Source organism: Melopsittacus undulatus, chromosome 13 (assembly GCF_012275295.1).
Source record: "Melopsittacus undulatus isolate bMelUnd1 chromosome 13, bMelUnd1.mat.Z, whole genome shotgun sequence".
Taxonomy (NCBI): domain Eukaryota; kingdom Metazoa; phylum Chordata; class Aves; order Psittaciformes; family Psittaculidae; genus Melopsittacus; species Melopsittacus undulatus.
In genome coordinates this window covers 10,710,419-10,736,865 of record NC_047539.1, presented here as the reverse complement: position 1 = coordinate 10,736,865, position 26,447 = coordinate 10,710,419, and the positions used below count along the sequence as shown (strand labels likewise).

Genomic DNA, 26,447 nt, shown 5'->3' with positions numbered 1-26,447 from the left:
AGCAGTGGTGTGAGGTGTGTGCCCCTTGCAGTTTTGGGATAATCATACCTTGCTTGAGCTAAGCTTTGAACAGGGGCAGGTGGATGCTCCCTAGGGTGGCCTGGTGGCTTTTGCTTGAGCACTGCTGAACACTGCGGCCTGATGAATGAGGTGATCTTCATCAAAGACACAGTGAGGCAGGGAGAGAGTGCACATGACTGCCTGCTCTGTGCGCTGCTCGGAGGTGGCAGTGCCCTGTTTTCCTATAGCCTTATGCTGTCAGCTCCTGTCTCTCTGGATCATATCAACTCCTCGCTCCCACCACCCTCTGGTCTTGTTGCAGGCCGAGCCCTGCCCGTGGGCTCAGCAGCTGTTGTTTCTAGCACGCTGTGTTGTGGGAGGCTGAGTTTTGGGTCCCTCGGAGGGGAAGTGTGGGAGCTGAGCATCCTTGGGGCAGAGCTGAGCATCCTTGGGGCAGAGCTGAGCATCCTTGGGGCAGAGCTGAGCATCCCTCCGAGTCAGAGCCGAGTATCCCTTGGGGCAAAGCCGAACATCCTCAGGCAGAGCCGAGCACCCTTGGGGCCGGTCCTGTCCCGAGGCTCCCCCTGCCCTGGGATGCGGGGCACCGAGGACCCCGGGGTGCTCCCCACCTCCCCCCGCCGCAGCCAGCGGGCAGCGAGCCCCGTTCTCGCACCGTTGCCATGGAAACCGGCGGAGCTGCCGCTATTGGCGGCCGGGGGCGCGGTGATGTCTCCCCCCTCTCTCCCCCCCCTCTCCCGGTACCGGGCCCAGTTTAATATTGATGAGTCGGCGGCGTCTGCGCCGGGGGCTGCCCGAGGCTACGGTGAGGGGCAGGCAGCTCCCCCGGCCCCCCCGCTGCGTCATCCCGGTCCAGGCAGCCGGAGGGCATGGGGCCGGGGCCGGCGGGCGGCTGAGGGCAGCGGGCAGCAGCCTTTGTACGGGGTACGGGGAGGGGGGTGCGATCCGAGCCGGTGGATCCAGCGGGGATGGAGCCTCCCCCGGCGCAGGGATGCGGCTGCTGCTGCCGCTGCTGCCGCCGCCTCCGTCCTCGCCGGGAGGGAGCGCGGCCCGGGCTGCTCCCGATGCTTTGATGGCTTCCCGTTCTCCGTGCCGGCTCCCGCAGCCACGGGGAGCTCCCACCGCGACCGAGTGAGCCCAGAGCCCCGTCCCCGTCATGCAGCACCCGGAGCGAGGGGAGCTCAGCGCTGACCCAGCCCCGGCCGATGCCGTCCCCGCCGGCCCGAGCCCGGCCACGCGTGGAAGCGTGAGCGGTGACAGCGACAGAGCGAGCTGGGGGCTGTCCCCGGAGCCGGAGGGGTCCGCAGACCCCCGGCCCCAGGAGGGGTCCTCGGGGACCCCCCGCTGCCCCCCGCCGGACCCGCAGAGCGATCGTTCCCCACCGGAGCTTGTCAGGCCGCTGCGGGCAATGGACGTGCTCGGAGGAGACCGGACGGACAGACAGCCCCAGGTAAGGCGGCTGCCGGGGGCTGCTGGCAGGTGGGGGGCGGGTGGTCGCGTTTGGGGGCGAGAGGCGTCGAGGCATCGGGGGATGTAACCTCGGTACGAGACGGGCATGGGAATGGCTGGGGCTGAGCCACCCCCAACACCTTCCCCGGGGGGAGCTGCCGGAGCTGCTGCCTCTGCTGCCCTTCCGCGGGGGTCTCCAGCTGCCTCCACCCGGCTGGAGCTGGAGTTCGGACAGGGCAGACCCCGCCTGCTACAGACAGAGCCCTTGCACCAGCACCGAGCCCTCCCTGCGGCATCTCCTCGCTTTGGCAGCATCAATGGCTCTGCAAGGCAGTGGTAAGGACATCATTCACTGCCACCCCCTTCCAGAGCATCCCATACTCACTCAGGGTAGCCCAGGAGGGCTCAGAGCATCTGCACTGCGGGGGGGACCTGTCCACGGAGACAGCACTAAGGTACCTCAAGTCAATGCAATGCCCGGCCCCTTGCAGCACCAAAAGGCTCTCCCAGAGTTTCACCTCCTTGCCCCAGGCCGCAAAAGTTCATCAGTTTGCTCTGCTTAGGACAGCTTGCCCTCCTTCCCCATGGGTAACATCAGCCATCTTCCTGGGATCCCCTGGAGCAGCTCCTTTTAAGGGACAGCTCTCGGCCTGTTCCTATTGAGCATGGGGAAGAAGAGCTGAGCAGAGCTGATCCGGGTCTCAGAGGAAGTTTGAGCCAAGCCTGTGGTGTGCTGCTGAGCCTGGCTGAGGGCAAGCTGGACCTTCCCACGGGAGAAACAGCACTGCTGGAAACCCACCCATGAAAATGGGTTCACTGCAGCACAGTTTCTCATAGGGCTTTTTTGAGGACCTGCTCATTGTGATGCTCAGGAAGAGGCTCCACAGAACCACACAGTTCTCAGTCTGCCCCTGACCACAGCCTCTGGCCATTCCAGAAACAAATGGGGCAGCAAAATGGGAAGGATTTCTTGTCACAACCCTCTTTTCTCTCCATCCTGAGAGTCAAATCAGTTGTGTCAAACACACTGTCTTCTTTCTGCTCCTGAGAGCCAGCTGACAGGGGATGGGTAGGACTGTGCCTTGGTGGGGAAGCCTATGTGGGAAGGCTGCGAATGGCTGGGGACAGGTGGCTGGTTCAAAGGGGTGTCTGTAGGTGGGGTGGGGGCCATGCAACAGCTCTATCTGATCTCACATGGGTGGTGATGGAGGGTGTGAGGATCTCACTTGGTTTCCATGTTGGTAACTGCTGAGCCTTGGTCCTTAGACTGCTTTGTGTGTTTCCCCATGATCCTGGAGGGTCCTGGCTTGATGGGTGACTGATATTTCCCTTCCCACTTCCATGGGGTTTTGGCAGCAGCATGGGGAGGTCATCCCAGTATCAGTCCACCAGGGTAGCACCAAGGTAGTACTTGATGGTACTGATGATGTATCAAGAGCAGTGATGCTGTCAGAGTGATGGTGCTGTGGTATCTGGTGGTATTCTGATGTACTGTGGTAGTGACACAGTAGTACCATGATATTACTGTGATGGTGCTGGTGGCACCATGGCAGTGCCGTCCTTAGGATTGATGTTGATCCCCAGAAAGGGGATTTCTTCTGAAATCAAGTGGCTTTAGTGATGTGCAAGGCCCAGGAGGGACCTCAGTGCTGCTGGCCCCAGCAGGACCAGTGCTGCTGAGCTGTGGAAGCCACATCCTCAAACCCACTTCCTGGGAAGCAAGTGCTGTGTCACAGCTGGGGACAAGGGGATGTTGACACAGCTCCCCTCCAAAAACACAGCTCTTCCTGGCCAGCCTGGTGTCCTGCTGCTGGAGCTGGGATTCCTTTAGGATGTTAGTGCTTGGGATGCCAGAGGTACATTATGCAAACAGGACAGCTGTCTCCAGGGAGCAATCTCCTAGTGCAGGAAAGAGCCTCCTGAGGGCTCGTTGCTGACAGAGTTGATTAAAGATGTTGATTTTATGATGAAGCTCTTGCTGTGTGTCCCAGCCTACACCACTATTGCTCTGCCATTCCCTCAGGGACAGTCCATAGGCAGAGATTCAGACTATCCATAGGTCAGGTTAACCTCTGCTTTCTTGCTCAGGTCCCTCCTGAGTGCACAGGGTTGAGAGCTGTTGTCCCTCTCCCATTTGGAACTGGCAAGGGGAACAGCTGTAGGATCCCAGGCAGAATAATGAGTATCAGAGAAGAAGAAAAACGTCTGTGTAGAAAGAATGGGGTTAAAGTGGCACAGATACAGTGTGGCTGGAAGCTGGAAAGTTCCTGTAATGCTGTCAAACAGATTATAGAGCACTCCCCACAAGAGCGCAGTTGCCTGCATCTCTTATGGAATGCTGCTCCAGTGGGATCTGCTTTGGTCCTGGAAACTCAGGGTGGTTTGGGACCAGGTTGCTGAAGTGAAAGGTCTCTTCTGGCACCCTAAATTGGAGGAGGGAGAGGAGCAAAGTAATTCACTTTCTGCATATTCCCTCCATCCTTCCCTTCCAGGATGAGTCTTCCCCCCAGCCTCCCGGCTGCACTTCCAGCAAGTACGAGTGCAGCGACTGACCACATCCCTGTTCTGGTGCTCCATGAACCACACAAGCAAGGAGCACTGCTGGGTGCTGAGAGATGGCTATCGTGACTAATTCTCAATCTCAAGAGGTTGATTTGGATCTGAATTTCATAAGGAGCGGAGAATATTCAATAAATCCATAAAACCCAACTAAAAATGCTTAAACCAATGCTTAGACCGGTCAGTAGGAATTTAAATATCCACGAAAGAAGCCGTTGCTCCCAGTGGGACTTAATAACACAAAATAAAGATACAGTAATGTGTTGGTTTAAGCTCAGCCACAGAGCTCTCTCTCTCCCAACCCCCCTTTCTCCCCCCACACCCCCAGAGGGACAGGGAGGAGATTCAAAAGAATGTAACTCCCACAGGTTGGGATAGGAACAGTCCAGTAACTAAGGTATAACACAGACCACTGCTGATACCACCAATAACGATAATAATGATAAGGGAAATGATAAGGGAAATAACAAGGGAAGAGAATACAACCGCTCACCACCCATCAACTGATACCCAACCCGACCAAGCAGTGATCCCACCCTGCTGGGTAACTGCCCCCAGTTTATATGATGGGCATGACGTGCTGTTGGTATGGAATACATCTCTGCTTATTTTGGGTCAGGTGTCCTGTCTCTGCTTCCTCCCAGCTTCCCCTCCTCCCTGGCAGAGCATGAGACTCACAAAGTCCTTGGTCAGAGTAAACATTACTGAGCAGCAACTAAAACCATTGGTGTTATCAGCTCTGTTCCCAGGCCCAAAGTCAAAACCACAGCACTGCACCAGCTACTGAGAAGGAGAGAAATGGCTGCTCCTGCTGAGCCCAGGACAAGTAAGAACTATAAAATGCTGGTAAAGATCCCCCATGTCAAGTGTTCAGGCCAAGCTGCAGTTAGCAATAAGCTCAGTGCCTTTTGCAGGAACTTGTGGTCTTTCCAGAGCTCCAAACTGTCCATTGGCAAAGATGAAAAGCTATTAATTTAATGTCTAAGGTAGAGCTGTGCCCTTGACTAGAAAGGGTAGGTGAGCAGACTAAAGGATAACTAAAAGAAGGTCTTCCTGGGCAATGAAAGCAGTTCTTGCTGTTCCAGACACCATGTCCTGCAATCCCAATTAGGAAAAGATCGTCCTTCATCTTGCTCAAAACCTGAGTAAATGATTTTTTCTTGCCTTGGCAATGCTCAGCCTCATGCAAATGACTTTAGTGCTCTTTTCTGCAAGCACTGTGACTGCACAGCCAAGCACAGAGCTCCTGCCGTGGAGAGCCAAGGGGACTTTGTAGGAATGAATGGAACAAAAGGCAAAGTGAGACTGCCTGAAAGGAAAGGTAATCCTCATTTTAACTGTCTTTCTGAGAAAGCTCATACTCTGTACAAGGACAAGCCCAAATGGCTTGGCCAGGTCACTTGGTGGGACATGGAGGACAAGCCATTGCCTCCTCACTCTGTCCTTGGCTCCTCTGGACCGGTGATGACTAACTGTTATTGGGACAGGGTTGTCACACCGCATTGGTTTTGACCATTGTGACACTGTGATCTTTCGCCTCAGCATCTTTCTCATTTCACCCTCTGTAAATTCTTGGTGAGGGGTCTTGCCAATATCTTTGCTTTCTTGTTTTGGGTGGCCTGTTGCTGTAGCCTTCTTTCCTGCTGGAATAACATGAGGAGAAATGTTATGTGCAGTGCTGGCAGCCTCCTTGCCCTCCTCCTGCTGTGGGTGCAGGTTTTCTCCATCCCAGCCATCTGCTTAAGCAGTTTTGGGAAAATACCTTTCTGGGCATCAATTTCTAACTCTTCCACTGCTCTTGCCATTCACATGGAAAACAGCCTGGAGAAGAGGAGGCCCCAGGAAACCTTAGAGCAGCTTCCAGTGCTTGGAGGGGCCGATGAGAAACCTGGAGAGGGGCTTGGGACAAGGGATGTAGGGACAGGACAAGGGGAATGGCTTTAACTTGCCTGAGGGGAGACTGAGCTGAGCTCTGAGGCAGAAGCTGTTCCCTGTGAGGGTGCTGAGGCGCTGGCACAGGGTGCCCAGAGAAGCTGTGGCTGCCCCATCCCTGGCAGTGCTCAAGGCCAGGTTGGACACGGGCTTGGAGCAGCTGCTCCAGTGGAAGGGGTCCCTGTGCATTACAGGGGATTGGAGCTGGGGGAGCTTTAAGGTTCCTTCCAACCCAAATCATTCCATGGTTCTATCATTTCCACACTGACAGCTGAACAGCACTTCTGGCCCTTGTGAGGTTCAAGGGATGGTTTTTCCTTAGCTAATTGTTAAATCCATTGAAGATTTGGAGCTTCTCAGTCCAGGACAAAATCCGTAATTGCCCCAGATGAGCTCTTTCTTCATTGAGAGGGGCAAGGGATGCTGGTCCTGGCATGCCTGAGCCTGGGCATCTACAACAGTTTTTAAGCCAATGTGACTGAGCAGAAATGACACTCTTGGCCCCTGGGAAACTGCAAGTGATTTCGGAAACAAGAAGAGGTGGAGGAGAACAGAGCAGATATCAGGGCAAAAACTGAGCTGTGCATATAAAATCTGTCACTCCAGCTCCTTGATGTATCTTCCAAGGTGGAGGAGTACATCTGCCTCTTCAGAGCTGCACATGGGAGCTAATCCAGCCTCTCCACTCAATAAAAGCAAATTGATGAGACTACAAATATTGTTGCTGGGGCTCTGGGGAGGGAAGGAGACCCAGGATTAACTTCTCAAGCCATGACCCTGTTAGAGGGCCCTGGCACCTCTGTATGGTAGTGGATTTACTGAACCACAGCTCAGTGGCTTTCCGGGGTGACAAGCCCAGGGACAGCTGCTTGGTTCCCAAGTGCATTCATCAGCAGCACAGTCTCAGGCCTTTCTAGGGCATGTTTCTTTGGATTAGAGTTTCTGTTACAAGAAAGATGAGATATCAGAGAACAATCTCCCCAGCTCCAGCCATCAAATACCAAACCTGGGAAGAGCTGAATTTTATCATTCTTCCCCAGTTTGGGTTGTTAGTTTTCTTTTTTATGCAAGCTCATCAAATAGAATTATCTGTTGTGGCATCTGAAAAGAGTCCAGATGCTCCCCAAAGACCTTGGGGTTGACTGGGCCTGAGCCTGCAGTGCTGGGAGCTCAGAGCTAAACAGAGAAAAGCCCTTAACATGTCTGTAGAAGGCAATAGTCCTGTTTTAGCTGAAGTGATTGGCAGTGTGCATGAGTACACAAGGAGAAGAGGTTGCTAAGTCTCTCTGGTTTTGCACTGAAGATGTTAACACATTTACTTCCCACTTCTTCTACGGACTGGGTTTTTTCTAGTGGAAATTCTGTTGCTTGAGCCCACTTCTCTGCAGGTTCAGTGACTTCCTCAGCAGCACCTAGAAAAATCCACTATGGGGAAGGTTGGCTGTCCTGGCACCTGGATTGTAAAACCAAACCAGGGTTTTTGATATACAGCCTGGCTTTCATGCACTTCCATGCAATGAAATAGAGATGCTGCTCATGTTCCCTGACCGCGGTGGGGATGGAGCACAGTCCTGCTTTACTGGAGAGGGGCTAGGCCAAATCTTTCTGAAAGCTGATAAAAGACAAGGGAGAAGCTTGTACATCAGTGTTAAAGTGGTAGTTGGTAGAACAGGCTTTGTACGTGTTTCTTGTCCTATGAAATGCAGACATCTTTCTCACAGGGTATTAGGTGGGAACAGACGAACAAGGTGCCCAGGGATCACAGAACAACCCAGGGGCAGGAAGGGGATGCTGTTGTCATACTCAAGGAGCTTGCTTTGCATAACCCCATGTTGCAGGTTACCTGGTAACCAAGGATGTATCCTATCCCAGCAGCTGGCAGCAGCAGGGTCTGGCTGCACATCCTGGGGTTGTAAAACCATTTATGTTTAATGTGGAGTGAGGTTGGGCCACAGCTGGGGAAAGCCTGTGTGGGCCACATGCACTTTGTCATGCTTCTGCTTTAGGTGGGAAACAGGCAGCTGAAAGGAGTGTGTGTTACAGGTCTCTGCACCACGCTGCAAAGCTGGGCTAGGAGCAAGCCAAGGACTGATGGTACCGGCAGTTGTTCAGCCAGATGAGCACTTGCACCCTGAGCAGCACCCTGGGAGGGTCCCTATCAGGTCCATCCCTATGAGCACCCCTTGCTGTGGGTCTCTGTGCTGGGCTCTGCTCCCTGGGGAAGGAAAGGCTTTCTCCAAATCCCCTGTCCCTCTCCACTGACTGCCCTGTTCTGTGTCTGGTTGGGAAAGGTGAGGAACCGTGTGTGCAGTACATCAGGAGCAGTTCAGAGCTGCTTCTCTGGCAGCTGTGTGGTATTGCAGTGTCATTTTCTCTCCTCTGCTTGCAAAACCCCTAGATCTGCTGTAAAGGTGAGAAATGATGCTGTGTTACATGATGGACCTGGCTGCAGCCTTGCATTTCAGAGACCTGATGCTCTGCCTTGAGAGTTTATTTTCCACTCACAGTCTCAGTTTTGCATGACCATTCATTCCCCTCTGGTTGGGAGGCTGGAGAAGCTGAGCTCATAGAAGGACAGCTGAGCCAGGGCAACTGGGGCTACTGAGCTGATTTTTCTCCTCCTGAAGTAGCTGGGTTTGTTTTCCTGGAATTGATGATGGTGTTTCCGTAAGGAGGTTTAAAGATAGAGAGGACCTGAATTTGTGAGACTCCAGTTTTAGCTGCAGATCTCATTTTAGATACACTGTGAGGAACACACGAAGAGCTGGCAGTGGTCAGAGAGCAGGCAGGAGAGGAAGCCTCAGGAAAGTGTAAGAGAGAGCAAATACAGAGTGAGTGTCCCTCTGAATATTCTCTTCATCTTGCAATTTGTGGAGCCAGCATACCCCATGCTGGAGGCTGTATCCTTGAAGTTAATGGCCTTGGATGGATGTTTTCTTCCATGAATTTGTTTCATGGGGTGATAAAAATCAGATAAATGAGGAAATCACATAAATAAGGGCAAGTAGTAGACTGGAAGAGGGAGAGGCAGCAGGAGAAAATGCTGACTCATGGAAATGGGAGTTTGCAACTCGCGGGGTGAGGAGCTGGTGGGGAAGTACCATGAAGTCAATGGAAGAACAGGGAAGTTTGTGCCTGCAGTCAGGAACCTGGTGCAAAAAGAAGGAAGCAGAACTGTGGGACACAGCCAGCCTATCGAAGGAGTGGCAGAATAACCCCAGCGGCATCCCAGGCATGCCTTGCACTTCTTCCATGTCTTTAACAGAAATATCCCTTGTACCTCCATGGGGATGGTGCTTGCTGTGTGAGGGGCACACTCACTGGGCCAGCAGTGGCTGGATTTGCTCTTGCTCACTGACCGAACAGGAGGTGATGCTATTTTTGTCTTGCTTTTGACATGCAGTGAGGGCACTGCAGAAGAGCTGCCTACGGAAAATGACTTTGTTCTGGGAGGAGCTGAATCCCTTGAAACCTGAAGGAAGAGAAGAAAATGGATTGGCAGTGACAGGTTTCATTTTCAGGTGGCGAGGATGGAGATTCTAAGGAAACTAATTACCAAAGGCAGCGGGAACAAGCAGCTAAAAGGCTTTCACATGGTGGAGGCTTGGTAACAATGATTTCAAATGAAGGAGAAGTGGTGGATCTAATAGATCCAAGAGAGCAGGAGAGCTGGTGTAGTTCCACCTAGGAAATAGGTCTGCAAGGTGTCTGCAAAGGGAGGAGGGTGGTTTTGAGCCTGCTTTTGCTAAGCTGGATCCATATCTGCTGCAGACAGTGAACTTCCTGCAGGGACACGTTGTCATTTTGTGCATCAGGTATATCTGTACATTTTGTATATTCTATACATCCTGAAACTCTGTATGTTTTAAAATTATGCATGAGACCACCTGTTTCCGAGGCCACCACAGACCTCGGGCTCATGGGGCCACCAGGTAAACCCCTCCTCCCTGCCTGCCTCTCCAAAGGGATTTAGGAGCCAGGCTGGCTCAGGCTCTGGTGTGCTCCCCATGGCTGCCGTGGGGGAAAGCCCTGTCTGCCAGGCCATGCTGTGAGCACCGGCAGCCGCATTGCAGTGCAGCGCTGCAGGCAGCCGCTGTCCTTGCCAACGTTTGATTTACTGTCCCCCAAATGGCTTCCTGCAAGTTTCCCACAGGACCTGAAAGGCTGTGCTGGATGCTGGGTGCTCCAGGGGGATGCTGGCTGCGTGACCCATTTACAGCCTGGCTGGGCACCTCTCCCTGCCAGAGCTGCCGCAGCCCTGGTGCTTTGTGAAATGATGAGGTGAGAAAGCAGCAGCTTTCTTGCAGCTGCCACCCTGAGGCTTTGCTTTGTTTGCTCCTTCTCGGTGTATCCTGAACAAACTGCATTTTGGGCTCTACCTGCCAAAAGAGGCAGCAGATGATGACGATTTCCCTTTAGTAGGAGTCTTCTCAGCCATATGCCTGCTGCACAGGGGAGGTGCAGTCGGCTCCCTCAGCACCCTGCTGCTCTTCTGCCTTGCTCTGGGTTTAGATCATTTCCTGCCCTCAGCAGAGAACATGTCACTTGGGTTAATTCAGTGGCCAAGGATGCTCCTGCTCTGGAGACCCTTAGTGTCAGCTCAGCCTTAACTCCTGCTGTCTCCAGCTCAGTGAAACCCTTCCTGGCTGAGGGATGCTGTTGGATTTCAGCTCCTGATGGTACTGCTGCATGCTCCATCTTTGGGGGAAGCCTCTTTGCCTCTTCTCCCTAATGATTTCCTCCAGCTCCTTTCGAAAAGCACCATTTGCTGGGGCACCTAGTGTGGCCTGCAGCCAGGCTGCACCATGCAGTGGGAACCTTAAGGAATAGCAGAGTGGTCAATAAATTAAAAGCTATTTCATTATAGGAAATGAATGTTTAATGAGTGTGGGATGACGTCCAGACGTTCTATCAGTTCCAGGCACTATGTGGTTTAGGAGGACAGTTCAGCCCATGCACCTGGTGCCGGTGCGGTTTGGCAAAGCTTCCCTGGGAGGTGAGGTCCCAGTGTGGGACAGACATCCTGGCTCAGCAGGGATCTCCTGCTCCATGTCTTCTTGCTGCAGATGTCCCTTGTGCCTCGCCAGGCAAAGTCCCAAGGAGCTGTGGCCAACAGTGGGATGTGCTGGTAGCAGGGAGGCTTGGTTGCATGCCTGGTCCCAGCCTGGAGCACACAGCAACACTCTCCTGCTCCATGGCACCTCACCCGGGCACCCTGCAGCCCCCAGGGGACTGGAAAGGACATCCCAGCCTTTGCCACATCATGAGCTCTGAGTCCTGGCACAAAACCTGGACTGAACTGGGTGGGGGTGTTCTGCTGGTGTGGGGGTGAGAGCTTGTGAGCCTTTGCATCCTGCCTGAGGATGCTGTTGTTTTATAGCTACAGAAACGGGGTTTCAAATGCAGAAATGTGAATATAGGTCCCCAAAGATCCCCCTGCCATGCTGGAAGTACCAACTGACCCCTGCAGAAGCACGGGGCTGAGGGTGCCAGAGTCCTGCCCACCTGATGGGGAGAGGAAGGAGCACGCTCGGCCTGTCTCAGTGTAAGGAACCACAGACAGGAAGCTTGAGGCCACTCAGCAGCAGCAAGGAGATGGAAATAATGCATCTTGACTTCATTCCAGGGGCTGCCTGCTTGGCTCTGGAAATGGCAGTGAACCAGCCTAAGGTTCTGCTGCACACAGCACAGGAGATGCTGGAAGGATCCCTCCCTCATATACACACCCTGTTCTGTCCCCCCATCAGCACCCACAGCATCCCTTGCATAGGTGCCCAGCCTGAAGAAGCACTTGGCTGTTCCTGGAGTTGGCGATGGGGGAAATGCTCTCTGGGACACTCCACTGTCCCTGCAGGGATGGGACCAATGCTGCAGGATCTGGTACTGGGTCCCTGAGCACTGCACTGGGGAGAGTGTGTGACTCCAAAGGGAGCATTTGGATGCCTGCAGGTTGTTGAGCTTGGGGAGCTCTTTGGTTCCTGTGTCTGCCCTAACCAACCTTGGGAGCAGCCCTGAGTTATTGGAGATTACCCAAGTGCTGTGGCAGTAACTGTGCCTGTGGGAAAAAGAGAATAGAGGGAAAATAATGTTGGTTTCCCACAAGTGGACAGCAGCATGATCTCTTTCCATGGGGCTTTTCACTCCAGCTTTCTCAGACCCTGGGATTTCTGCAGGATGGATGCCTACAAGCCACTTGAAAAAGGCCTATCAGCTCATGGCATCTAATATCCCCTCCTGGTGTTTTAGAGGGCTGGTGAGACCCAGGACAGCATGTGAGGCTGGCGGGCAGGGCTGGGTGTTATCATCTGAGGGGTTTCTGCTGTTTTCAGCCCTCTTCAGTTGTGTTTTCCATCCCTGCTTTGTCAAGATTTTTCCATAGAGGTGTGAGAGGTTGGGAGAGGCATGGCATGGTCATGGCAGCCATGCCTGTGGGATTCAATGGGGTGGACTTTGTAGCATTGGTCTCCTGCCCTATTTCCCCAATGGACTTGATTTAGAAGCCAAAATACAGTATTGTTCACAAGTGTAGTGAGTTTCAGCTGGTCTCAGTCCACCCCGAGCTTAGCAGCACCCAAGTGCTGTGAGCTGCCTGTCCAACTTCCTGCTATGGAGAAGCTTGGGCAGCATTTCTTCAGTAGCTGACGATGTTTCTCTCATAGCCTTGACTTCCATAGTGCAGGAGCAGAGCTGTGCTCCAGGAAGGTCATGGCAAAGACTTGTTGGGCACTAGGAACATCTGCCTGGGCCTCCCCGGCATGTGCAGCTTGTGCAGCCACATGGCAGCTGTGAAGCCATAGCTTAGCTATGAGCTTTGCTAAGGCACAAAAATACTTTCTGGAGCCTGCTTCAGCAGTGAGCCTGTGGTGAGCTGCTCTGAGCAGGAAGCAGTAACCACAAGACGATACAAGAGAGCTCTCAGCAGAGCTGCTGCTGCTTTTGATGTGACAAAATGAAGATGGTGTTTTGCAAAATCTGGTGTGTTGCCTTCTTCCCAAGACACAGACACAGAGAGAGCAGAGCCTAGGCCTGGTTCCTGGGCTAAACCTGGGCTGTGGCTTGGGAAAGCGGGCAAAGGTGCTCTCATTACCTCCAAAGCTGAGCAGTACTGCAGGCTGCGGGGTCCCTGATCCATGGAGAGCAGCACATGAGCCTGGAATGTCATGGCTTGTGCTCTGCCTGCCTGGCTCTTGCTGGTTCTGCTAGTGTTTACCTGGAGCTAGTTTACATCATAGAATCAGAGCCTGGTTTGGGTTGGAAGGGACCTTAAAGCTCCTCCAGCTCCAATCCCCTGTAATGCACAGGGACCCCTTCCACTGGAGCAGCTGCTCCAAGCCCCTGTGTCCAACCTGGCCTTGAGCACTGCCAGGGATGGGGCAGCCACAGCTTCTCTGGGCACCCTGTGCCAGTGCCTCAGCACCCTCACAGGGAACAGCTTCTGCCTCAGAGCTCAGCTCAGTCTCCCCTCGGGCAGGTTCAAGCCATTCCCCTTGGCCTGTCCCTACAGGCCCTTGTCCAAAGGGGAAAAGGGGATCCCCAGAGCTGGATCAGGGCTGCAGGGGGGGTCTCCCCAGAGCACAGCAGAGGGGCAGGATCCCCTCCCTGAGCTGCTGCTCATGCTCTGGTGGTGCAGCCTAGCACACATGGTCAGGGCATGGAGAGCTTCTTGCCAACCAGCCCCAAGTGCTTCCCCTCGGGGCTGCTCCATCCAGTCTCCCCCAGCCTGTGTTTGTGCTTGGGATTGGCCCTACCCAGGGGTAGGACCTTGCACTTGACCTTGTTGAACTTCATGAGGTTCACGTGGTCCCATCTCTCCAGCCTGTTTATTAGGCACAAGTGGCTGAGGATGAGCTGAGGGTTTGGGCTTTTCCCCCAGGTGCAAGCTGAAAGCATCTTTAGAGCTATGGAGATGGTAACTGTCACCCACAAGTGATGTAGCCCAGCCCTAAAGCCCTTTAGTGCCCCAAAGTACTTGCAGCCCCTTGTTCCCTCCTGAAATCAGCCTCCGTGTCCCACCCTGCCCCATCACTGCACGCACCCTGACCCTTCCAGCTCCCCCTGCAGCCTGGCTGGGCTCGCTGCCGAGGGTGGGTGTCCCTGTCCCCCTTGCCCAAGCCTTGCCTTGCATCTCCCACACTGTTTTACAGAGCGGGGCTGACTACGGCTTCCTGGTGAGCCAGAACACGCAGCTGCTGAGTGCACTGGAGGACCTGCGGCAGCGCTGCTCCAGCCTGGCCGAGGAGAACAGCTTGCTGGTGAGCAGGGCTGGTGTGATGCTCCATGGAGAGGGAGTCCTGCTGGGGCGAGCTGCTGGGTGCTACCAGCTCCAAGAGATGCTGGCACATGGGATGGGCCAGAAGGGAAAAGGGGCTTGGGTGGTTTGGTTCCCCTGGGAGCCTTCACATTGCACTGTCACTGGCGTGAGCAGGACCTCTTCCTTGTGGCACAGAGCAGAGCTGCTCTTCCCCATCTGTGGCTGGTGCTACTCACCTGCTGTAAACTACCAGAGGCTTTAAGACTGGGAGAGCAGGCAGAGAGCAAGGCAGTGAGCTGAGGGCAGGGCAGGGGAAGTGTCTGCTGTTTCCTCTTGAGTTAGAAAAGCAGAAACACTGATTCACTCAGCCTCTGCTTTGGGTGACAGTGCAGCACTGCCCTCTGCTCCCACAGGAGCTCAGCACGCAGCTCCTGCCCCACTGCACCCCGGCACCCAAAGCCAAGGCTGCCACGGTGTGGGCCACTTGTTCTGCCCCCTCCCTGTGGGCAGTGGGCCCATATAAAAAGGGGATGCTCCTGTCCTGCATCCTCCCTGCAGAGCATCAACCCCTTGTGCAGCCCCATGGTGTGGGGATGCAGCCACCCCGAATCCCCGAAAGTTTGATTGCTTAATATTTCAGATTTCTATCACCAAATTCAACATGTGTATTTTAGATAACTTTCTTGCACCAAAAGCATAACTCCGGTCTGACCTACCTGCTGGAGGTTACCCCTTATCAGTTATCAGGATCTGAGGAAAGCAGTATCATGTAAGCTCTCATCACAACTTACTCTCAGAAATCAGCCTCAGTCCTGCAGCTGAAGGAAAGCAGTGAAAGCAGCAAGTGCCCATAAGCAGGATCTCACAGGAGTAGGGAGAAAAATCCTTGCAAGGCTTGGCTGACCTGACAGTTTTGCTGATGTGAAAAGACATCAGAACACATGTGGGTATGACCTTGGGTGAATGAGCCATCGGCAAGCGGCAGCTTATTGAAACAGACACATAACAAATAAAAGGGGATTCAGGGTAAGCAGAATCAATAACAAGAAAAAGGGAATTTGCTTTGCAAACATCAGGAAGTCCGAGGCTGCTTCCTCCCATTCCCCCACTCATGCTTTGGGTGTCATGACAGAAAGGATGATGGCCAAGCTTGCAGTGGTTGTGCAGCACAGATATTGAGTGATGAGTCCTGTAACTCCAGAGAAATAAACTAGGATGATTTTGGAAGAGAAAGCTGAGAGGGCTCAGAATGGACAGATGCTGAGTCCCAGACAGCAAAGGCAGAGCCTACAAGAAGCATGTTATGGATGGAGAAGGGACCAAGTGGGATGGGGTGGGATGAGGAACATCTCACAGGAATCAAGAGGTCACATTAACAAAAATACCAGGAAAAATGCATGTTTCAGTGACTGGAGAGGCAACAATAGGAGAGGCTGGTGCTTAACGGTTGGGATCATTACAGAACAGGCTGGGAAAAGCCCTTTGACACAGAGCAGGTCAGGCAGGGCCAAGGAGCTTGACTTCCCCTTACAGCTGGGGCTTCACCTCAAACCTCTCCTTCTGCTATCTAGCGCAGGAGCTGCTTCCCCCAGACGGAGGAGAAGGTGAAGCACCTGAAGAGAAAGAACGCGGAGCTGGCAGTGATCGCCAAGCGCCTGGAGGAGAGAGCCCGCAAGCTGCAGGAGGCAAACCTCAAAGTGGTGAGTGCACAGGCTTGCTGCTAAGCTAGGAAAGCACCTTAGCCCAGGGCCTGTTGAGCTAGGAAGGCCTGGTCTGTCCCCTTCTCTTAAACCTACAGCAAACATGCTTTGCACATTAGTGGGGCAACAATCACAAACCCCAGCCATGGACAGATGCTTCTGGTCGTGCTTAAGGAGCTGGCTCTGAGCAATTTTCTCCTCCTCGGTTTCTGGCTGTAAAAGTGCTGACCTCCCCCTAAGGTGTTAGTTTCAAGTAGTCAGCTCAGCTTCCTTAGGCAAGTTGTGAAAATCATTCATCTGAGTTCACCAAAATGAAACAGGCAGTGTTTGAATGAGGAGTGTGGTAAAGCAAAACAGGAAGGGGTGACAGACTCTGCTCTGCCCCATCCTGCATTGCTGTGCAAGCTGCATTAGTTTTTCTCTCTCCAACCCAAGAGCAGCTTGTTGGAAACCCTGTGGTGTCTGACACCGTGCAGGAGTGGTGGGAGATGGCTGCAGCATGTGGGATCTTGGGCACAATAACTTGCATGGACTCACTAAAGGTGGATTGTAGCAGAGTAAGGTGTAGTAAGCTGGAAGCAGTGACTGGTGGGGAATTCAAGCCCCTTAGGGTAGAAAGGAGGAAGTGAAAGCTTTACTGAAGACAAGGTAGGGGTTTTCCTTGCACTGCCTGCCCTCCCTGTTCCCAGGCACTGTGCTGCCCATCTATCAATGGGGTTTTGGTACTTGCAGCGCAGCAGTTGCTGCCAGATGGATTTGTCAGATACTATGTTAAGAGAAATCATCTGATATGCATCCAACAGCTATGCAGACCCCAGCAACCATACAAATACTGGTTTATTTTTTCCCTGAGTGAAGCTTTGGGGTGGTGATGGTTTAAGGCCTGTGTGAGCCCTGGGGGTACCAACTGGCTGGGCTCCTGGGCTGGCCCAGGTCTCCCAAGAGCAGAAAGTGCTTGGATGGCTGAGGCTCAAGGCAGGACAAGGCAGCTGCATGCCTGGAGAGACTGTGGCCAGGCAGCCCCAAAGCCTGTGCTCAGCCCACTGCCTGTCCGTCTGTCCTGCTGCCCCCTGAAGCCCACTGCCATCCTTGCTGTTCCTTCCCTCACAGGGAGCATGGAACTCTGAACTCCTGCTGAACATCTCCCAGTCCTGCCCCAGCTCTGCTGGCCTTTGCTGGACTCTCTCTTGCCTCTGCTTTTGCCTGTGTCTTCCACCCATCCATGCTGAAGCCCTCTTTCCCATGTCTGGAAAACCACAGAAGCTCCTTTTTTCTTCCTGGTTCCACCACCTCCATCCTTGCTCCGATGCTCATCTTTCCTTGCATCCTCTCCTCCTCCTCTGCTGCCTCCTCCTGTCTTTCCTCCTTCATCTCATTTTTGTCTCCTCACCCCACCCCCTGTTGCCCTGCCTGTAGCTCCCCTGTTCTGACTATACCCATTGGCCTCATCTGCTGAGCACCTTTTCCTTCCCTCCTCTTCTCTGACCCACTTCTCTACCTCTTTCCTCCCACTTTTCCACAGGTCTCCTCTACTCCTCTCTCTGCTTGTCTGTCCTTTGGGGCTAGGCTGAGCTTCTTGACAGTTTCCTCTCCCTGCCTGATGGCTGTTGAGGTGATGGGCTGGTGGTTAATGAACATCAATGCATGTGGCTTTCTCCCTTCTGCTCTCTCCGGTGCAGGTAACAGCTCCAGTGCCTCTGAAGGGCTCCAGCCTGGAGCTGTGCAAAAAGGCATTTGCCCGCCAGCGTGCCAAGGAGCTGACGGAGCAGGCCAGTGCTCTCCTGGCTAAAGACAAGCAAATTGAAGCTCTGCAGCAGGAGTGCCGGGAGCTGCAGGCTAAACTCTTCGCAGGGAAGGTGAGACACTTTCTGGGGCATCACTCAGTGGCTGGGGACAAGCAGTGCAATAACAGTGATAGGAACCAGGCTCCAGGAAGTGGTGTGAGGGCAATTAGTACCAAGTGCAGACTGAAACCAGATATGTGAGTTGGATGGGGGACACTGGGTGAGTGTGTGGCAAAGACACTGCCCAGACCCCTCCAGAACAGAGCAATGGGGACACCCCAGTTATCCCTTTGAGACTTCATGGGTCTGAGCTGCCATATTCAGCAGTGATTAAAACTCTTCCCCTGGAAAACCCCAAGAAGCCACAGATGCAGGATGACTTTTCACAGTGCAGAGCTTCAAGCAAGATGCAAACCAGGACCTCCTTTTAAAGCTCCTTTTAAAGCACATTCTCAAGCTCCAGTCTAAATCCTGTGTCTTGACCTGCAGCTTTCTGAGAGCTCACAGCCGTCACGAGGCTGGTGATAACTTGGTGTATCCTTGTATGACTGTGACCAAGGGTGCACATCATTATACAGGGGTGGGTGCCTGCGCCCGAGCTGGTAACCCACATTCCCCTCAGCACCAGCACAAGACTAGCTGATATAAATGGTGAGATAAAAGGGATAATTAAGCTCATCCCAAGACAGATATCTGAAACTGGTCAGACATGCCACTCCCTCAAAGCACTTCTCTGCAATGACTCTGAAAGGAGCCTCTACAGACATCTGAAGCTAGGTGAAACAATTCCCACTCAAGGTGACTAAAGGAACCTGTTCTGTATATATCAGGCACATCTTTTGCTCAGGAGCTGGAAGTTTTCAGTTGAGGTCAGTTAAACTCTCAGAAGCAGCTCAGTAACACTGGGGCTGACACTGGTTTCCCTCTGTTTTGCTAATGCAGATGTAGTCAAGTGCAGTCCCACATTCCTGCATGCAGGTGAGCTGAATGCTTACATTTCTACCTCCCCACCTTACATGATCTTTAGGTGGCAAATACTTCCTTGCAGAAAGCAGCTTTATTTTTGCCCCTGAGCTCCCCAGATGTTAATTTTAACTGTGGGTTTAAAGGTAGATTCTCAGACTTTCCCTAACGTAGATCTAGTCAGGATAAGAACGACTGGGTGTTGTTTGCTGTTTGTACAGAGCTGACACTGATCATTTTTGGCATTAAATCACAGGAGAAAGTTATCCAGGTCTGTCCATGCTCTATGGTGTCAGCAAGAAGACATTTCCTTCCTGTTCCTTTCTCACTGCAGATCTCCCCCCTCCCCACCCCCCCAAAGGGAGTGCTTTCCAAAAGTGCTTCCCAAAGCACTCTGCTTTTCACAGCAGAGCTTGCTGGGCAGTCTGAATCTGCCAGGGACAGGTGACAAATTGCAGAGGAATGTGACAAAAGCAGGTGAGCAAGATTCATTACCAGCCAAGGAAATGCACCTGGGGGCAATCCTCAGGGTTGAGGAATTCAGCCACTGCCTTCCTGGGGCCTGGGTGACCACCCTGGCTCACAAGGTGAGGCCGTCTGCTTGTGCAGCTGCCAAGGCAGAAGCTGGGAGCATGACTGGGCAATCTGCAGAGAAGAGAGCAGGAGAGCACATTGTTCTGTCTGAGCTGGTTTTTCCCCCAGTTCTCTCTCAAGCAACCGCTCATTAAACTTTAATTTCCAGCTAGTTAAAATTCACAATTCCCCTAATCTGTCTGCAGCGTGCAAAAGGCATTACACCACTGAAGGGGGTTATGTGCAGAGATATTATGTGCATACTCAGAGCTTGTAACCAAATCAATTTGAATCTAGGGTATCTAAATCAGCACAGATTTCTCAGTAGCTATGAAATGAGTCTACTCCTTCCCAGTGGCAGGTCGGACACTCTGCACTGGCCTTGTTTTGCAAAGTCAGGGCTCTTAGGATAGGGTAAAATGATTTCCTGAGATCATAGTCTCGAGCTTCCAACTAAACCCCAGCTCCCCTAAAACCAGGCTGCAATTTGTTGCAGCGTGGATTCTTGGAAGCGAGGGATTGCAGGGAACAGCAAGGCAGCTGCAGGGGATATGTATAATAGGAACTGTGAGCGGAGGACTGAGCCTTTTTTCTACTCTCTTGTTCCCCCAGGCTTCTGAGGCTGTCTGTTGGGAATAGCTGCCTTTTTTAGTGGGGGAAGGGAGATTTTATACAGAGCCACAGCACATTTTGTTTTAAAGAACTACTACACTGATCATCTGAATGCAGGTTTGGCACAGAGGAGGCCCAGATGCTCACTTCTTGAATCTGGAGTCAGTTCCCATTAATGCTGCCTCAGTTTCCCACTCGAAGCATGAGAGTAACCATGGTTTTCTACAGAAATTGTATTTATAAAGCATACATTATTTTTAGGGTGAATAAGAAGTGAACAGGGAAGCAGATTATATTTGTCCTGGATACCAATTATGCGTTGAATTCACTGGCTTAGGAGCTTTCCAGGGGAATGAGCAATGTCTCCTCCAGCAGCATATTTGTTTTCACAATCAGCTTAGGTATGTCTGTGTGGACATGCAGGTACGTGTTTCTTCAGCTTCCTGCCATCTGAAAACCTTTGAAGAATTAAAAGAGTTCTTCAAATTAAAAGCTGGTGACATATTCTTACTGGTTTTGTGGGAGTCAGATTGCACTGGTTTCCTTCAAAAGCTGCTGGTTTGGGGTCCAGAGTGGATGGGGGTGATCCCTTGTGCTGGGCACCCATCCCCACAGGCTGTCTCTGAAGAGGTTAGGAATCAGGAATGTTTGAAAAGCAAACATTATCCTGAGTGACAACTGAACAAATCCCAGATGTTCTTCATTCTTTCCAGCACTCAAAGCCTCAACCACCGTTAGGGCTGCAGAGAATGCCAGCGCCCACATCAAGGCAGTAAACCAGTTAGGGCTCTGGTTTGGCTGGGAAACAAACTTACATTATCCCGGCACGCTCTCTGCTGGCAAGCCCCAAGAAAGCACACATTTAGAAAAGCCTTTTTGCTTTGTGCTGCTACAGCTACAGAAGCACCACAGGCTGGAGGAATAACGTGCTTTTGAGGCTTTGAAGACCCAGGACACAGCAATCTTTGTGTACCACATTACCTGGTTTGCACCAGTGTCTCCTCAGAAAGGCTTTTGGGGTATGCATGCGCAATCCCCACCCTGACCCGTTCCATCCTCTACAGCTTGTCAGCAACACGATGTCCTGTTTGCATTGCCTGCAGGATGACCCTCACTGCCTGAATGTCATTGAGTTTGACCGGCTGCTGCGGGAGTCCCAGAGGGAGGTGCTGCGGCTGCAGAGACAGATTGCACTGAAGAACTTCAACGAGTGTCTGCGTTCTTCCCAAGCCAGTTCAGGTGTTTTGCCAAGTGCTGCCACACGCTTGGGACTGCCTGTGCCAATGCTAAATACCTGCGGCAAAGGTTCACCTCTAGCCAAGGAGGCCCACCTGGGAGATCCAGCACTAAGAGGGGGAGCACCCAAGGAGGTGAGACAAGTGGGTCAGTGATCTAAGGTTTTCTATTTAGTTACTATTACTGCCTAGAATATGTGAGCACTGTGGTTTCCACCACTGAGAATTAGGTATGTGGAAGCTGTTCCCTGTGAGGGTGCTGAGGCGCTGGCACAGGGTGCCCAGAGCAGCTGTGGCTGCCCCATCCCTGGCAGTGCTCAAGGCCAGGTTGGACACAGGGGCTTGGAGCAGCTGCTCCAGTGGAAGGGGTCCCTGCCCATGGCAGGGGTTGGAACTGGATTAGCTTTAAGGTCCCTTCCAACCCAAACCAGCCTGGGATCCTATGAACAGGTGCTGTGCTGATTTCTAAACTTCTAGGGCCAGGTCTTACTTCGAGTGGGACACAGATGCCACTCATACAGTGACACCGACCCACACCAGGGCTCAGTCCTCACCGTCCCTACCTCGGGGCTCTGTGCTGTGTTCGCCAGGGGAACAGGGCAACACCTCTGTTTGTCCTGGGTGTTTGCAGAGGTTCGGACGCGGGTGCCCAGCGGGCACCCATGGCCATGGAGCCCCAGCCCGCGGCAGGCACGGCCTCAGCGCCGTCCTCCGCCTCTCCCGGTGGGATGGCCCCAACCGGGGGGAGGCCGCGCTGCGGAGCAGGGCCCCGGCGCTCCCGGCCCCGGTGTCCGGGCCAGGCCGCCCCTCCGCGGTGCAATGGTACCGCCCGGTTAACCCGGCCGGCAGCGCGCACCGCCCCCCGCCGAGGGCCGTGCAGGCGGCAGGTGAGGCCGGACGGGTCGGGACGGGACGGGACGGGACGGGAGCAGGGACGGAGACGGCCGCGGCCTCCGCTGCAGCCGGGCCAGGCCGGGCCGGACCGAGGCGGGCGGGCTGAGGTACTCCTGAGAGCGCCTTTGTCGCTGCCGGGCCGGGGCCGGTCTCGGTCTCTGTCCGCCGGGCCGGGCCCGCTGGGGCCTCCGCTGCCGGCCGGCTCGGGCAGCGGGGCTGCCCCTCAGCTCTGGGGGGGGGGGGGGGGGTGCTCCATGAGGAGAGGGCCGGGGCCGGGCGCGGGGCTCTGCTCTCCTCGGGGGGCGGAGGTCGGGGGCGCTTCGGCAGCTCCGCCAGCCGGGGACGGGGTTGGCGGAGGCCTTGGGCGCTGCGCGGCCCGGGCTGCCGGGGGCGGTGCGTGAGGCCTGGCCTCGGGGCACCCGCTTCTCCCCGGCTCCGGCAGTTCCTGCACTGCTGAACCGGGGGAGGCGGGAGGCCGCTGCCTCCGGAGCCGTGTGTCTGGTGTGGGTTCACCCGGGTGCTTTACGGAACTGTCGGTAATGGCAGTGTCCCACGGCTGTTGCCTGTATGAGGACCCACCAGCTGTGCTCATTCATTGCTCTCATAGAAGGCATGTTAAATATTCATTCCTTGTTTGTCCTTCCTTAGGAAGCAGTTTACAGGCCCCTCTCAGCCGTTGTTTTTTTTGGTTGCTGTTTCTTTACAGCCTCTCTCATTTTTCAGTGTTTATCATCTTTGTTTCCTCCCGATGTCCGTTTTCTCTGTACTTTCTTGTGCTGCATACAGTATCCTAGGCGCAGTGTCACTGATTTATATGGTGGCATAATGAAGTTTTCTCTCCCTTTCCCAATAGATCTCTGTGCCTTTTTGTCTAAGCACTGGGTTCTATTAAAATACCCTTTGTCTGGTGGCCTTCTGTTAGCTCTGTGTCATGAGGCCCTCTTCATCATCCAGCTCTTTGTGCCATCAGTACATGCAGAGCATGGTTCGTGCTGCCTTTTGGCTGCTCCTTTCAGTTTTTACTAGGTATCTACCCGATAGAAAACCTCCTCCCGTGGTGGCTCAGTGTCTGCAGAAGCGTTTTGAAGCACTGTAGCTGCGTGTATTCAGCACACTCAGGCACATTGTACTGACCGGGTCTCCCTCACCCAGTTGTTTGCTAACCACTCTACACATTTGTGAGTGTGGCTTCTATTTCCCCAGTATACTTTTGTTTGGGTTTTCTTTTATCTGCCTAATGTTTGTTGTGATTTCTATCAGCTTACCTGGAACACATGTCAGGTGTGTTTCCACTGATCTCCACTGGAATACTCTTCATGTTTGCCACCTTCTATTTGCTTCATATTAAGGCAGTGACACAGAGGTGACTGCACGCCTGCAGTCACATACTGCTGAAGGGAGGGATTCAGTTCATGCTGGAGGGGGTTTTTGAACCCTTGGATGAATATTGTCTAATCTCAGTGATTTGTTACTGTTTATATTGTTGGCCTCCACAATTTTTATAGACAATTCAGTTTGAGAGCGATCCTCAGCTATGTTCTTCATAGTCTGAGATTTCTACCCTGGTGGCCCCTGACCCTCCAAATTGATAGAATCAAGGAACCCTAGAATGGTCAAAGTTGGAAGGGACCTTAAAGCTCATCCAGTTCCAGCCCTCTGCCACAGGCAGGGACACCTTCCAGTAGAGCAGCTTGCTCCAAGCCCCATCTAACCTGGCCTTTAGCACTGCCAGGGATGGGGCAGCCACAGCTTCTCTGGGCACCCTGTGCCAATGTTCCAAATTCCTCCATGACAAAGAGGGATGCACAGGCTTCTGATTATTTTACCTTCCTTTGCTCTGCCCTGGTCTTCTTTGAACAGCCCTTCCATACTTTGATTTTCAACTGACTCTGCAGGTTCTATTATGCAAGAACCTGCATTAGGGTGTTTCTCATGGATGCTCTTTGTCTGGTTCAGGGTAGTCTGTCCTCATTGTCAGATTTTCTGGCTGATAAATGAGACTAAGGTGGGCAGAGAGCTCAACTGAGGTTAAAGGCTGAAGTGGAGTCACCAAATCCTGCTGCTTGCTCACTGTGCAAGTTGGCTTTGGCCATCCTAAAGGTCACCTGTCCCTAAAATCTATTTATTAAAACTAACTTTAAATTCAGGGTTGAAAACTTTATCACAGCCCTTTTGACAATGTTAACTCAAATACCAACTGAGAGTGAAAATTCAGAGGACTGAATCCATCTTTTTTATTGTTTTGGAGAGGGCCGTGAGAGGCGTTAGGTGAGGCACAAGTGGAAACTTGGATCTGAGAGCTTTCCAGAGCCCACCATAACATGTGGGTGGTTTAACCAAGCTGGGTTGATCTGTGCTGGGCTCCTGGAAACTCCCAGCACAGATCTGTGGTGGCTGAGATATCCCTAACATGGTCTTCCCCTTTCTCCATGTCTTTTGCAGAGGTTTTCATGCGGAGCGTTGTGCTCTCAGGTGGTAGTGTCATGAGAGCCTCTTCTCCCTCTCTGTGCATGATGTGCTGTACAGTCCTGGCTATCCCTAAGCTCTCTGCATCTTGCTTTCCAGGTGGAACCAGGTGTGCAACCGCTGGGACCTGCTTCTGAAGGACATGAAAATTTCCCTCCCAGAAATGCAATAACAGACCAAGGGAGCAGCCAACAGATACAGCAGCTGGTGAGTGGTGAGCCTGGGTTTGGGTGAAGGAGTGCTCCACTTTCCTTTGGGGTTGTCACCCATGCAATCCAGGCAGAGAGGTTTGGGAGTGAAGTCTTTCTAAGTGCAGGAGCCCTGCAAAAGTGGGAAGCCTGGGGAGTCAGTGAGAAAGCACAGGCCATCTGCATGGAGAGAGTTGCTAGGTGGCATCTCCAGGTACTGGGCTGGTGGGGGAGTATGTCACACTAAAATGAGAGGGAATGTGCCAGTAGATTTTGTGCTGTGTTTGATTTAGCTTTACTTGAACTGGGAACAGGTATGGCTGACCTGGGACAGATGTTGTGTGGGGAATACGTCCCATGTGAACTATTCCAGCAAACTAGGACAGTTCACAAGGAGGGTTGGCAGGTTTTGTCTGTCTGAGGAGCCAAGAATGGCAGCAAGAAACTGCAGTTAAAGGTATATAACCAGAGGGATGTCTGTTCTCTGTTAGATGTCAGTCGGATTAGAGTAGGAGCTAAGATGGCACAGCTGGTGTTTCAAGCTGGATATTTTGCACAGCTCTGTCTTCTTGTCCCCTGCATTCTGTTCTCCACACTGTTCCATACAAAATAGGAGCAATTTGTGTAAATGGGAAATGCAGAACTGTTTCCAGAAGATGAAAGGCTCAGGGGAGGAGCAGAAGAGCTGCTTCACTGAGAGAGTTTTTGGGCTTTAGAAAGATCTCCCTGGGTTTCTATACTGCTTTTGCTTGCCACGAAGATTTTCTGAAGAAAATAAAACTGGTTAATGCAGCACTGGGGCTGAGAAGCTGGGCTTGAATTTCTCACACACTTCAAGAATGTGGACTTGTTGATCTCCTTATGCCTGTTTCATGCAGGAATTTGAACTCAAGAAAAAGCGCAAAAAATGTGAAAACCTTGAGCATGAAGTGAGGAAAAAGCATAAAAGATGCAAAGAACTGGTAAGTGTTCTTATTAACTTCTGCTGTGAAAGTGATGGCAGAAGGGGAGCCAGGTTGTTGTGTGCCTCTCTTGGGTTCTCTTCAGTTTATCTTAATAAGGAGTCACCAGCCTTTCTCTTAATTTGAGCAGTGTCACAAACTCCAGGCTCCAGTCCTTGAGGCTGGAATTGTTTGTTTAGTCTGTCAGCTAGCTGTGGCTTGAATATAGCTGCAGAAGTTACTGGATGGAGCTCCATGGCCTTTGCGAGCTCAAGGAGACACTTGACATTTTCACAAGCACTCCAGACAAGTAACGAAAGATTTCTGTGTCTCGAGATGGTAATGACACAAACCAACAGTCTTTTGCTTATGCATCTTATTTGTTGGATGAAATCTCACCTCTGTTTAATGTCATGGAGGTTTTGTAGATCATATCACAGCATCTGAATTTCTCCCTTCTTTTCTACTTTGCTGAGCAGCACTGGTGGCATGAGTAATTGTGATAATGTATAGTTTAAGCCAAGTGTACTTACCTTCTGAGTAGATATTTTATGTCTTGCTCAAATCTCAGCTCAGGCCAGTTCTAGTGCACAGCTCAGATCATGTGCAGTTCATTGTGCACAGCTTGGTGTCAGTGTCTGGGTTAGAGTGGAGCTTTTAAGGAACGCTATCTTTTCAAGATCAAGAAGGGACCAACTCACTGGGATGTAGGCTGTGCACACAGGGAATTAGCTCTTGGCATAACCAGACAATATATGATGATCTATAAAACATCATAATGGGGAAATGTATGTGTGAATTTGTGGAGCTGTGTGATCATGCAACTATTGAATTCCTCTAGTGCTGTACAAAGTTGCTGCAGATGGACTGGACCTGACAAAA

At 52.6% G+C, this 26,447-nt stretch overlaps 1 protein-coding gene across 5 annotated transcripts in view; it reads left to right on the top strand.

Moving 5' to 3' along the window:
• The first annotated feature begins 1,052 nt into the window (after positions 1 to 1,052).
• The window catches only part of TSPOAP1 (TSPO associated protein 1), a 65,625-nt gene continuing 40,230 nt past the window's right edge, over positions 1,053 to 26,447 (top strand). For 4 of the 5 annotated variants that reach the window (XR_004550239.1, XM_031043109.2, XM_031043108.2 and 1 more), the window contains exons 1-3: positions 21,071 to 21,211; positions 24,536 to 24,643; positions 25,503 to 25,586. Coding sequence is in view for 4 of the 5 variants with exons in the window: in XM_031043109.2 (XP_030898969.2) it covers positions 21,125 to 21,211; positions 24,536 to 24,643; positions 25,503 to 25,586 (279 nt within the window). In the remaining variant the exon portion in view is untranslated. Of the gene's footprint in view, positions 1,469 to 14,102; positions 14,211 to 15,780; positions 15,910 to 17,588; positions 17,766 to 20,944; positions 21,212 to 24,535; positions 24,644 to 25,502; positions 25,587 to 26,447 lie in introns of those variants that run through there. The other variant, XM_034069096.1, reaches the window with a different exon arrangement.